This window comes from Pyxicephalus adspersus, chromosome 6 (assembly GCF_032062135.1).
Source record: "Pyxicephalus adspersus chromosome 6, UCB_Pads_2.0, whole genome shotgun sequence".
NCBI lineage: Eukaryota > Metazoa > Chordata > Amphibia > Anura > Pyxicephalidae > Pyxicephalus > Pyxicephalus adspersus.
The window spans coordinates 31,830,817-31,845,129 of record NC_092863.1 but is presented as its reverse complement, the minus strand read 5'-3'; the positions used below and the strand labels follow the sequence as shown (position 1 = coordinate 31,845,129).

The 14,313-nt window shown below is 36.1% G+C and overlaps 1 protein-coding gene and 1 long non-coding RNA gene across 2 annotated transcripts; one reads left to right on the top strand and one right to left on the bottom strand.

Annotated features, from left to right (window-relative positions):
• The first annotated feature begins 318 nt into the window (after positions 1-318).
• Positions 319-14,099, top strand: CIROP (ciliated left-right organizer metallopeptidase). The gene is made up of 15 exons (XM_072415129.1): positions 319-858; positions 1,493-1,586; positions 2,317-2,368; positions 2,449-2,595; positions 3,199-3,324; positions 4,309-4,393; positions 5,752-5,888; positions 6,347-6,521; positions 6,615-6,684; positions 7,180-7,279; positions 7,355-7,450; positions 9,032-9,154; positions 12,085-12,329; positions 13,184-13,357; positions 13,447-14,099. Exons 1-15 carry the CDS (start codon positions 570-572, stop codon positions 13,643-13,645), a joined length of 2,112 nt encoding a protein of 703 aa, XP_072271230.1. The 5' UTR covers positions 319-569; the 3' UTR covers positions 13,646-14,099.
• LOC140333446 (uncharacterized) lies at positions 4,298-9,603 on the bottom strand. The gene is made up of 3 exons (XR_011921356.1): positions 9,023-9,603; positions 5,719-5,958; positions 4,298-4,700 (listed from the first exon to the last, which is right to left on the bottom strand). It is a non-coding gene; the product is annotated as an uncharacterized lncRNA (long non-coding RNA).
• Positions 14,100-14,313: the final 214 nt, after the last annotated feature.

The following is a 14,313-nucleotide window of genomic DNA, read 5'->3' as shown; positions in this document are numbered from 1 at the left end:
TTTGCAATTAAAATAAAAAAGATACACATAGCAAGATTGTGATTGTGAATACAGGATTGATTGATTGATTGATTTATTCATTATAAATATACTGCGTTAAAAGTAACCTAACAAATAAGGATGAGGAATAAACAAGTATTTATAAGTAAATCCCTGTGTATATTCTAGAACCTCCCCTCCCTTCCCCCTATAAATGTCTTTTAGTTTCATGCTCTGTGTCCCTTGCATGGTGTCATCCTAGCTCCCCTCCTCTTTCACGCTTTCTGCTCCTCTCTCAATCTCCATAGATTATTAACTTCCTGAGCAACACAAACTTGTTTTACAACTTTCTGTCTGGCAGTTTCCCCCTAAACTGATAGAGACAACAGGCAGGAAGGACAGCTGATCACTTTATTTGACAGCCTAAATGCTCCAGTCAATGTACTTGGATGAGAGAATGGTGAGCAACAGTCTGCCTGAATAAAGCATCTAGCACAAAAAAAGCCACGACAATTGCAGTAAACAACATGAATCTCATTTTTTAATAAGCACCCTATTATTACCATTGAAATAAGGTATTGAATCTGCCAATGTTGACTTTTCTTTGTATTCTGTGGTTTACTGTAGTTATAAGGCTGTGTTTTTCCCTGTGTCTCCATGATGCTGTACAAAGGGACACGCAAGTGGTGTCTCCCCCAGATGCCTTTACCCACACTAGAAGAATAGTTAGCCGAGCCACAACATGGGCACCACATTTGCCAGTTAGGGTGACTCCCTGGTATTTACCAGGTGAGAGTGCCCTTTTAACGCCACCACAAGTATCCCAACTGCAGACAGCTATAAAAGAAGTCACCGAGATCATCAGCAGCATGTTATCAGGTGAGACATCGATTACTGTGCAATATTAGATACGTTTTATTACAGTGTTTTTAGTTCCTGTTGTTGGTGGCTGCCAACAGTGCATGCTTCCAGATCCAATAACTGAACCGCAGATAAAATAATTGGCCTGCTTCTTTTAAGTAGTAGCTAATTAACAGCTTAAAAACATCAATTAGCTTTTTCCAAGAACTTTGGAAAACATGTCCAGTTGGCAGCCACTGAAGACCTAGGCTGACCTTTTATTAATTTCTAAAGAGAAAATTCAACCTGGTTTTAAGACAAGTTCACTGTTTTAAACAGGACCTGTTATGTTACTCTTTCCTGTATAAATACGTGTATCAGCAGTCCTATATAATATGTTATCTTTGTGGCTCAAGGTCATTCTGCTAAGTGTAGCTTCTCAGAAAAATATAAAACTGTAAAACATACTTACATATGCATATTTCTAGACATTGTAGACATGAACACACATGTGAGGTTAGTCTATTAAAAAAAACAGCTTTTGTATATACTGTATGATGGGGATACTGGGGTTTGATGACAACTTTAAAAATATATAGATATATACAAAGACAGTAAGAGAAAGCTGCAGTTTGCAGTTTGTACTTTTAAAGGATGTGTTTGTAACTTGCAGTTCGTAGATGGGAAGGACCATTACTCCTAAATCGTAATATGAATAGATATTGTCGTTCTGTTTGGGGGGATCCCTCGCTTCCCAACTATAAAAGGTGAGCCTAAGTTTTGGTTCTTTTATTTTGCTGATTTTTCTAAAAAGAAACTACTACTGAAAATGTATAATTAGTAGGTTTGTGCCTATAGCAGGGAGAAGCAAAGTCATGCTTTGAGCAATGTGAACAGAGGGGTTTTATTCACAAGTTTATTGCGTCCATGTGATCCATTGAACAAATATTGTGTTTTTAATATATTGTATGCATGCAAAGAAATTATTCTCAGCTGCTTGATTTGCCACTGCTAAACCTTTAACAATGATAATTTGCCTAGCAGTAAGTAAAACTATGCATTGAGTAGGCAGTGAGAAAACTTCTTTAAATATATTGTGTTTCTCATACAAACCTGATTTTGGGTATGGTATTTGTACTATGTTCTAAAAAGGTCTTTCTGAACCTTTTTAAGCCAGAGGAACCCCTAAAAATTATTTGGGCTCATGGGAACCACTGCTAAATAAATAATCAGGAGTCTTTAGAAAATCACCCATATATTGATGGTCAGTGGAAGGATTGCCTCCCTTACAGTGGTGGTCAGAATGCTACCAATATAGACCATGAAAAGGATGATTGGTGTGATGCTGCTGGCTCTGCCAAGTGGCATTGCACCTGGAAAGATACACGCAGCTTTAGATTTTTTATAAACTATATTTTTATATTACATATCTAAAAAGTAATACCTAGTGTGTTCCATACTATGTGCTATTTCTGATTGTGTATGTTTATTTATCAGGTGTGGATCTCAAGACAGCTCTTACTATGGAGAAAGATGTCTAGATGTCTTGGTATGAGTGACAGACTTACAATAATATCAACTGATATGTTAAGCACATATACTAATATTTTAATACATCTGTGTTTCTAGATACCTGAATCCCATCTCTATGGTTATGAAGTGTGGTCAATGAACGGGACAGAACCTATTCTTCAAATACCAGATGGTACTGGTGTTGCAGATACAGATTTCTTGCTGTATGTGAGGGTGGCACAGACCAAAAAATGTGCATTACAGGTAAGTCTAGCAGGTATGCAGGTTTGGGAACTCATGCACGTAGATGAGGTGATTATAGAAGATGTAAATAACTGTTGGCTAGTTTTATTGTCCAGATCTGTTTTAAAAATTTTCATATATTAGCTTTGGCTGAAAAGTTAGTTATATTTCTATAGTTACATTTTTGTGCAAGAAAGTCAGGTTTGTGTTTTGCATTAAAAATTCAGCTTGTAATTTTTCAAACCTGTTGCCTAATATGTATTGATTAAACAAATGAATACCTAAATAAAAATTTGCATTTACAATGAATTCTGTCTTTGTATTATTAAGATTCACAGACCTTTATGTTCAATAGGAAAACATTCCCCCCAGCTGTCTATATATATTATAGAAAAAAACCAATGTATCCTTTCTAATAATGGAATGTTTTCCATGCTCCCTCTAGAGTGCATTTGTATTTACTGCTCAGCACAGGTCTCTGATCATTGTGTTCTGTTGATAATTTCATTAGGGCACATCGTTGAAACTTAGTTTACATAAGTTTACTAGTTTTGTAAATGGGGTATATTTATTTAATATATTAAAGTTTGTGGTAACCCATTTTATTCTTGGTGTCGTTTTCAGCCAGTGGTTATTGCATATGCATCTTACTGTCAGTTGGAGCACACAGGTCGCCCTATTGCTGGGGTCATTGTGTTCTGCCCAAAGCGCCTTAGAGAGGGAGTATACCAGCATCATCACATTGTACAGGTATGGCAGCTACAGTCCACAATTTTTAAAATGTTCTTAGTAAGTTTCCCATAAGCATTGCTTCTTAAATGGCCACAGAACACCAGGCTCCAAAAACATTAAACACCTTTCTGTATTATCTATCTCCTATATTCTGCAACTACATACCAGCTAAACATAGATGCTTAAATGGTATGTCTGGGCAAAATTAACAAAATGATTATTTGATTCATCTCTACAATACATGTTCATTTCCTCATGTTTTACCCTGTTTATTCAGAAAATCCTGTTGATTTGCTAGAAATGCAGTGAGCTCCTTACTTACAAAACTCTACCCCATACTGTCATCTCCGTAACAAAAGGGGGGTATGTTCTCTAGTCCAGCATGGAAGAACTCCTGGAATTTCTGTGCAGCAGGGGAACTATATTTTCTATTATAGGAAGTTAGGAGCTCTACTTTTTTACAAATTTTTTTCAAGAGACAAAACATGGGGCAATGTGTGTACACCTAAGAGATGTACAGAATGTATTTTTGGTTTTACTTTTGCCTGGATATACACTTTAAAATGTAGTTCCTTTGAATAGTTCTATCTGTAGTTCTATCTTCACAACAAATCATATCTGGGTAGAACTAAACCAGCTATAAAAAAACCTTCCATGCTCCTACAGAAGCTGGGCCATCAATCAGCATGATGCATGGAAGATAGAAGATGAGGGACGGGAGGGAGCCATGCATTGTTGCTGTTTTCCCAGTTACCAGGAATGTTGGCAACATCTTAACTGATTGTATTATGTGATTTCTGTTCACTTCAAAACAATATCCTCCTTTTTAATTAGTCTAGCATTCCTTATTTGAATCACATCAATGCAAAATGCAATAGGTTTATCATGCAAAATAAGCAGGAGGAAGATTACTGGTGTATGTGATAGTTTTATCTGTTTGATGCGTGTTCCCCTTCCATGTCATATCCTTACAGCTAAATCTTACCGTGTGTCCCACATCAGGTATCTCTGCATGAAATTCTTCACGCGCTTGGATTCTCTAGCAGCCTCTTTGAGAAATGGATAGACTGCAGCTTTTCAGAATATGGTAATGCTGATACTCTGTCATTTCTGTTTCATACAGCTTTAAAATCTGTAAAATCTGCAGACATATATTATATGATTTTATTTGCGACAAGGTTTGTTATTCTGCACAGCCATTGTTGTGATTTACACACTTTTTCAATATTTTTAAGCAAGACAGAGAACACAAATTATTCCATATTGGGCAATTTGAATAGCATAATAAGATTCCTTTATCACCTCTAAGCCTCCAGTTTCTTCCTTGGATGGTGAATCCACATTGTCTCCTTCCAACCTTCAGGGAAGTGGCCCAAAAAGCAGTTATTTTAAATCTGGAAATAGTGGAACAAAGAGGTGTGAATCACAAAATTGCTGTACAATAAACAATCCTCTGAAAGGTAATAAACATACATAGCAAAAATATCAAAACCACCTGCTTAATATTGTGTGGGTTACTCTTGTGCTACCAAAATAACTCTGACCCATCCAGGCATACACTCCATGAGCTTGGTTTTCTCGGACCCAAATTTTAGCAGCAGCAGAAGCTATACTGCCTCTGAAGGCCTGCCTTCTTTCCATATTATATCCTGCTACCATTTATTTTTAAATATTTTTAATAAGTATAAACAATTCTCAGGAGAACAATACAGAAAACATTACAAAATAAACATTTGACAAAAGATTAGCAATGATAAAAAAATCAATTTTTTAAATTTTTTCAAAGTAATGCAAATTTTTATAATAAATAGTAATATACATTGCGACATATGGGTGCAAGCATAGTATTGTATGTCCCCACTAATAATAAGAAAAAACTGCACAACTATATCAATACAACCCTTAGGGTATGTCTAAATAGGAACAGGCAGGGAGTCCTAAAGAAATTATGTAAAAGGGGACATATTTAATTGGAAGTTGGATAGGAGGATCACCCTCCAAAGTTCTAATAATAAATAATAATAAATAATAATAATAATAATAATAATAATAAATAATATTAAAGTTCTAGTAAGAATAATAAACCAAAGTTTTAATAATAATATTAAACCAGATAGTTTGATTAAAACATTTAAAAAGATGAGCTTTAGTAGTAGCACCCTGCTAACATTTTATCCACATGATCTGAAAACAAAAGAGGATTTATCAGACCAGAACAACGTTTTCAATTGCTCCAGTGCCAACATGTGCACAAGGCAGAGGCGCCAGCATGGGCACTCATACTGGTCTGCCCCATATACAGGATTATGTTTTTCAGCATTTCGTGTTACAGTAGCTTTTCTGTTGGTTTGGACCACATGGGCCTCCTAATTCTAACACATAACCATAATACTTTAACAGTTTTTACTACACCTTAATGTTTATGTTCTCTATTTTTTTTCTCAGGAGATGTGTGCTCATCAAGATCCCGTGTGACAAATACAGATGAAAACGGTCAATTCCGCATTTACACTCCAACTGTAATGCAGAGGATGGGGGAACACTTAGGTGTAGGCAGCACTGGGGCTCCCCTTGAGAATCAGGTAAAAAAAAAGTATTGTATCATTTTCATCTTCCTTTAGAGAACTGTTTGCACATTTCCATACCGGAAACCTAGAAAACATTTAAACGAACACTATCAATGGATGTATAACCAATGCTGCTCTAATCAATAGCTTTGCTCAGGACAGTGTTGAGTGGGGCACATTAGACTACAGGAAAGCCAGGTGTAGCCTTGGCAGAATCTCTCATATGTGCTGGCAACAAAAAGTTTTTAAACTCCTGGTGCAGCACTTACCTGGTTAAAAAAGGTGTATTTATTACTGTATATACAGCCTGACTCTATTCAAGTAATAAATGAAGAAGGTTGAGTTGAACTTTAATTAGGTCAATGGCAAACAAGTACTGAGATATAACACATTTTTTTCCTCCGTATATATTTTTTTCCGGGCAAAGAAAAATAAAGTTGCACAAACCTCTAATGTTCTCTTTGTTTCTGAAGGAAAAATCAGCTTCCTCCCACTGGGAATCAAGAATCATGCAGGGATCAATCATGACAGCCTCTATCAACCCTCCCCACCTCACATTCCTTGACCCAATCACACTGGCTGCCTTCCAAGATATGGGGTGGTATAAGGTGAATTCAAGCATCAGCCATCAGCTTGTGTGGGGAAGAGGTGAGAACTATTAGGATATTTGCTGTAAAAAAAAGGTGTTTTTGATTTGTATCTATAGATGTACTATATGTTAATCTATAAATTATGTCATAGGTGCAGGGAATTCTTTTGGCCTACCTTTCACCTGCCACAAACCATCAGATTTTTTCTGCGAAAATAAGAGGTGATTATAGTATTGTTTTCTAATTCATAACTGTTCCTTCATTCTATGTTAATGGGCAAAAGGTTTTTAGTTTGAGTTAGCATGGGAATAGGTTACAATCACTGTATTTATCTACTTACTTATTTATTTACTTATTTATTTATTACTTATTTATTTACTGTGTTTATCAATTTTAGGAAGCTTTGACTTCACCACCTTTCCTAGTCATTAGTGCCACTTAAACAGTAAGAAGTAAAGAGGAAATTTCACAACCAAGGCGACAGACTTTTGAAACAGAAAGGAGAGGATACACTCTTTACTTTTGTTACTGTTGGTGTCCTAGTGTGTTGGGGACAGATTTCCTTTTTTTTTGACTAATGATTGGTGCATCTAAGAATTTAAAAAACCTAAATAGCAAGGAAGCATAACTCCTAATCTTACCCACTGTATTGAGAAATAAGTATAGGCTTGGCTGCAGCTCTGCCCTATCATGCACTTACACAAATTGTATCTCAGTAGTGACATTGGCTGCCACCATTTGCATCTGGACAAAGGGAACTGCTCCACTGACACATTCCTGGATGGATGTTACATTTATAAACCACTCGCACATGGGGTGAGTTTTAAATGATAAAACTCTTGAGACAATGTACTGTTATAGGATGTTTAATATTTTTTTTAATGTTGGCAGGGTGAATGCTGGCTAGAGAAAGACAATGCGGGATCGGAAGAAATTTACCATCTCCAGAGTCGTTGCTTCTATTCAAATCTCACACAATTTTCCGAGGTATCTACCTGCAATTACTGGTTTTTGTAGAACTGTATTTCTACACAACACTGACTAGGCAAGCTCCAGGAAAGTATAAAATCATGCAGATACAACAGATCCACTTATTGCAAAGCAATATTTTTAGCTATGGATCTACTGGATAGGGATTTTCAGTGCAAAGCTTTATTGACCCAGTTACCACAAGCGAAACTGCCATATTTTTATCGTTACGTTTGTTTAGTTCAGCTCTCAAAAACATGTGTATAACAAAAATGCTAATAAGCTAAAGAAATAGCAAAGCATTGCAAGCATTATGAACTGTAAATAGGTATGACAGTATTCAGGAAAGGTAAAATGAAAACAAAATTCTCCTTTTTTCACCAAATAAAAATCCTTAAGTTGCAAATAAGTCTTGTAGACCTGAGCCGGTCCAATACCAGTTTTATCAATTTAGTCAATATTTTGGTTGGTAATCAAATTGCTAGGGCTGCTAAAACACTGCAAACATTCATCCTTGGTATCCTTTTTCTAATCAGATGTATTGGATCCTTTGTACGCACTATACTGTTGTATAAACATATCTGATCTATTCACAATTATTAGAACCCAAAATACGATTACTGCTGAATGTCCTACAGAATCACTTCAGATCTAATTGTTTTATTGGATCAATAATCACATTGAAAGTGAAAACCTGTCTGTGTAATAGAACTTACTGTACATAGGATCAATCTATTAAGGTTTAGAGAAATCTTATATAATTTGTCTGCAGCAGCCAAGAAGGAAGCAATTCCTCCCCTCTCCCATTCAATTTACTCTGGCATAGCTTTCTGGCACAAAACTAGGTAAGAGGTTTGGGAATGGGGGGGTGGTTGTCTAATCTGGGTGAGTCTTTGATGGCTATTTACTCTGGCAAGTCACAGGTTGGGAAACAAATCTGCAACCAAGCTGAATGTGAACGATTTCTGGACTGGCTGGTTCACAGGTTAAAGGCAGCAGAAGGAGGATGCATTGTGGCAGATACATATACACATGGCCAACAAAAAACAATTATATATAACTGTAAGGATTTACAATCCAGAAAGTATTATTATTAATATTATTATTATTATTATTATTATTAATAATAATTAACAGTACTTATAAAGCACCAACATATTACCCTGCACTGCGCAATAAATAGGGAAGTAGATAATATCGCTCAATGATGCTGGAAACATGGTTTTCTTGGGAAAAAGGAAGATATAGGCAGGGTGAATACAGTGATCAAAGGTAGTAAATACATATGTTATATTAAAGGTGTCCATACCCTGCTCTGACCAGCAGTACAGGGGTGAGCTGCTCCTGCTGAGTTACATTGGTGATTAAAAGCAGGGAAATGCCAATGGTTGGGCAAACAATCTGCATTTCTGATCAATGTTTAATCGATATATTCATCAAACATTGACGGGAAATGCTTCTAATAGATTAGCATTAGAGTTGATGTTTATCAGGACCGCTATGACCCGCGTAACAGATTATTTAGCATGCAGATACATTACATTAAAAAAAGAGCTGTTGTTAGTTTGCATTAACATGTTTTTCTTGTACCTTGCTCAGGCAGTGAAGCAGGAAAAGGTGAAAGGTCGTTGTTATCTTCATCGTTGCCTAGGTCCAAATACATTTCAAGTCAAGGTTCAAGGGTCAGAATGGACAGATTGCCCTGCTGGAGAGTGGATACATGTAATGTTATAAAATGTTAATTATTATTTAATATTTAACATTCAGCTGTATACTAAAGCTGGCCACACACCTGACACTGTTTATCTTAATTTAAGAAGAAAACTTTATCTTCTAATTGTTTACATGTGTAATATTGTAGTATTCATCCTCAATTTTATAATTCTGAGTAAAAAATATGCCTACTCTAAAGTCAAGTATTCAGATTTTAACACAGTCATACAATTTTAGTTTTGTTGGCTTAAAACTTTTTCTTAAGCTGCGTACACACTTCCAATTTTTATCGTTGGAAATGAACGACGAACGACCGATTGGCCAAAAATCGTTCGTAAAAAAAGTAACCAACGACGCCGACGAACGAGGATAGTCGTTGGAAATGAACGACCAGACCGGCGGATCGGATTGGACGACGATCGTTGACCATCTATCGTGTGTACGGTCGTTCAGTGATCGCCCATGGTCTGAGCATGCGCAGTGAACGAACGTTCGCTCACTTCCTGTGGTGCACGTCACGTCCTGTATCGTTCAAACGATCCCATCTATCGTGTGTACAATATCTTTGAACGATCGTGTCGTTATCTGTATGTACAGGATCAGTGCCATACGATCGTCCGCAGATATCGTGCAGGATCGTTCGTCTACCAACGATAAAAATTGGAAGTGTGTACGTAGCTTTAGACTAATTAGGTGAAAGCATGGTGTCAAGAAGAAGGATTTCAGTAAGGTATGACAAATACAACATTTACATTTCAAAGTCTTAAAGAGTATGCTGTGACAGTGATACATGTGGTCTTACCATGTCAGTAAGTAAGTTCTTTTCCTAGCACTGTGAGAGGGCGAATGATCCTGCCAGAGCTACACAGCACCATCTTTCACTTTAGTGTGGGAAACTCTAAAATGATGCATGTAGTCTGATATGACAGTAAGAAGTTATGCTGCAAATGTGTACAACCTTTGTGGCCTATTTATGTGTTCACCCAAGACTCACATCTTTCTGATTAGATTCAGTAAGTAATGTACATTTGATGTTAAAACTAGTAGGGGGGTGGTTAAAACTTCTGAGGTTTGCATTGCTTTCCTGTCCCGGTCACTACCACATCCCTCATTGCTTGAACAGGCTCACAATAAAAAGGAATAACTACTCAATGGGTTCCTGCTAAAAAAAAAACAAAACAAAAACAAAAAAAAAAAAATTGCTACATTTGCTAAGAAAAGCAAAAACATCTGCACAATGTATTGGGTAAAGTACATAACGATAGAAGACAGGGAAACTTTCTCTTGTCACACACTTTCTTTTTTGGAGGAATATTAGGAGCTTACCAAACCCAAGAGAAGGCAGCTATCTCGGGCTAATACACAAACACACATAATACAAACATATACGGATATAAAACGGTATAAAAACGGAAATTGAAAAGTTAAAAAAACAAACAAACAACTGACCAAAAGTATTACAGAACGGATGTAATACAACAGAAAAGAAAAAACATTATTTAAACTTATAAATAAAAGAAGAGTCAGAATTGTGATTTGGTCTTTATTGCAGTTTGTGATCCCATTGGGAAGTTTTACTGCTTAAAGCCAAAACAATGAATGAACAAAAAACAAGAAAACAAAGAACAAAAAAAGTGTCACTGGGACAGGAAGGCACCAACAATTATGCAAACCTGAAGGAAGTTTTAACCCTTCCCCAAAATAACTGAAAATGATTTTACCTAAGACAGGTTATTACAAAATGTATTCTGACTTGTTGCTTATACTAATAATGTTCACTGAATGGGGATTTTGTCCTTCTACTGGTTTACTGTTGGTTTTAGATTTGCAGTTTTAAACTGAAGTGGTCTTCTGTAAAGGAAAGCTATCAACCTTATGGTCATTTTTTAAAATTACTAATTTTAGAAATTAGTTTTTTTTAATTGTTCTTTGTTTTCGAGCAGGTTTAGACCTGCAGCAGGATCAAGTGATTCCTTGTGGCTCATGGCACCTTGCCATCCACTCCGTCACTCACATCTCAACATTGGTTTTTAAAATAGCAGAAACTGCCAATTTGCCCAAGAGGCAGCAGTGAGCAGTACTAAACTACTCACGACCGCCCCTATTTATATTCTTTTGGGCTGCTGCAGATAGAAGCTTTATGTAGCACCTCCTAAAAGGCAGCGGTTCAATGGCCAGTCTGACCAGTCTGAACATAGCTTTAAAAAACATACTGTGACAAAGGATTCCCTGTACTATGGTTTATTTGAAGACAGCATAGTAGCATCAGTAGTTTTGCTGCCCACTGAAATGTGTTATTTTCTTGAAAAGGGATTAGTAACCTTAATGGTCCTGATTTATTAAAGTTCTCCAAGGCTGGAGAGAATACACTTTCATCAGTGAAGCTGGGTGATCCAGCAAACCTGGAATAGATCTGGCCCAGGATTGAAAACATTTGCTAATAGATAGCTAACCAATAGCTTGATTTTAGTAAATCCATTCCAGGTTTGCTCAATCACTCAGCTTCTGATGAAAGTGTATTCTCTCTAGCCTTGGATAACTTTAATAAATCAGGGCCAATGTGTTAATTGCAGTGTAATGAGCTATGTTGTAATTGCAGCTCCTGCTATAATTTATGTAAACTTTGGTTGCTATTTATTATTGAATAAAAAGTTAGAAAGAAAAGTATAAAGTCAACACTCATTCCTTTGAAACATAAAAAGCATTAAAGCTATTGGATTTCAGGTAAGTGGATCTAATCCCCAGGAACTTCAAATTAACTCCCAGTTATAAATGTTTTTTATGTCTTTATATTGTGACAAAACAAATCCAGAAGTATAACTACAAAATATGCCATGCTATGTGTACATTTCAATTGTATATTACACATATAAAAGCAACCAATTACTTTATCTAATTGCACTACGCTTCAAGTCAGTATTTGTTGTTATAACACACAGATGCCAGGTTTTGATGGTGTTCTATTGTGTCCAGATGGACGGCTGTGCTTGGGACTGGAAAAACCTCCTCTACCACCATCTACATCTGCCACAACCCTGACCTCTAGTATATACAAGCCTGCAACACATCGGGACATCAGGGTGCAGGTGACACTCATGGATGGCTTTAAATGGACTTCAGAAATGAAAACAATTCTAATGGATGAGATCCTTGGAATTATTGCACACCATGCAGGAGTACAAAGGTGAATAATATATAATTCATCAAAAATTCAAAACAGTATAAAACTACAGACACACACATGCAGACACAGGAAATTTATAATACACAAGGCTGTATTGTGGTCACACGTGGTATGCAGTCATGTATTTATTAGTACCATACTATTTTCAAAAGAATAGGTTCATTCATTCTCCTAATAAATGTACCTAAGTAAAAAAAAGCTAGGTACTCAGCCTGTCTTATATACCTTAGCTTAAATTAGCTGTTGTTTTTGTTGTTACAATTGTATATACAGTTATGCCCTAATAATAATTATTAAGATGCCAGGAACTGAGCTGGGTACCAGAACTGAATACAAAGAAGTTACACCATCATCGGTTGACTGAACAGATCAACTGTGTATATTTATTATATTTATTATTTAAGTATTTTATAATATAAAGCTATAAAAAAGGAGCCAAAAAACTATTCCCTAAACATGAGACATTGAAGGCATGTCCTACAATTGTGTTTTTTGTGGTATAAACAAAATAGGTCCAAGAACTTCAATTATAATTCCAAATAGAACAAGAAAACATATAAAAAGAAATATATCTGAAAAATGTAACAAAGTTAGTAATAAATATATAAAAAAATAATATTATTATAAATTTGTACTTATATATCACCAACATGTTGCATAGTGCTTACAAATTTCATAGTGATGTTACGAAACTATCCCTCAGAGAGGCTCACAATCTAATGTCCCCACTATAGTCACTAACACAGTCTAAGGCCAATTACCTTCCTTCATGTTTTCAGAATATGAATATATATATATATATATATATATATATATATCTCCAATTCTAATCACTTACTGTGTTTTTTGTATAGGTGCTTATTGCATGTGTCCTCAGTGGCAAATAGCGACTTAACATTTACTATTACACCTGAGGAACCCAGTAAATGCCCTCCACCTGCTTCACAAACTCCACTTCATGAACTGCTGATGAATCTCACAGATCCTATTACCTATGAATCTCCTCAGTTTTCATATGTTATCATCAGGTAAAATCTTTTACACAAACTTGAATTTAACTGTTTCTGCACAACATTTCTGGAAAATCAAAACTTTTCATATCTTGCCGTTGTTGTAGGTTGTTGGAATCTGATTCTTATCATTACCTGATGAACCAAGCTGCTCTTATTGGAGGCTGTACCTGTGGTCTCCTATGTGTATTGCTGATCATTTCCCTTATTTGGTGCAGACAAAAGTTACGGAATATGCAAGTGAGGGACATTTATAATGTTGACGACAAAAATATACAAGAGGATCATGTGGCAGCTGCTGTCTGAAGGAGAAACAACTGACTCGTAATTTTCAAGGGAGTAGGTGGCTGATTGCATCATGTAGACCAATGCTTCTCAAAGAGGGTGTCTCCAAGGGTTGCTAGGGGTTCCTTGAGCAATTTGTGCCTCTCAGGTCAGTTACCACTGACACCAATGAAGTTTTTGGTTATCTGTCAGGGTGACCACCACACTAATATACTGTGAGCTGTATGTATAGTAAATGGGCAGCCCCTAATAATACTAATAAGTTTATGTATATTAAAAACTTTCGTTTTTTAACCAAGTAAGGAAGGCTTATCAGGCTATTTTTGTCTTCTCTGACCCTCTTGAAAAATAAACTTTTGGTTCATGTTAAAGAAATGCAACATGAGATCTCTATAATGCTAGGGGAATTTGGGAATTCTGTTATTTGATCTTGTTTAGATGATTGAAACTTCAGATTAAAATTTTGGATTTTCTGTCTCTTTGTTTTCATGACAATGGTCACCTGAGAGGAGTTATTCTCCCCATTGCCACACCGAGACCAATAAAACCCTGTCTTAGCTTGGCACATTCAAGTAACCCCTTGCTACACATATGGATACCTATACATGTATATACACAAACCTAATATTTGACAAACCAGGTACAATCTGAGTTTTTTTTTTAAATATACTAATACAGCCAAACTAGCA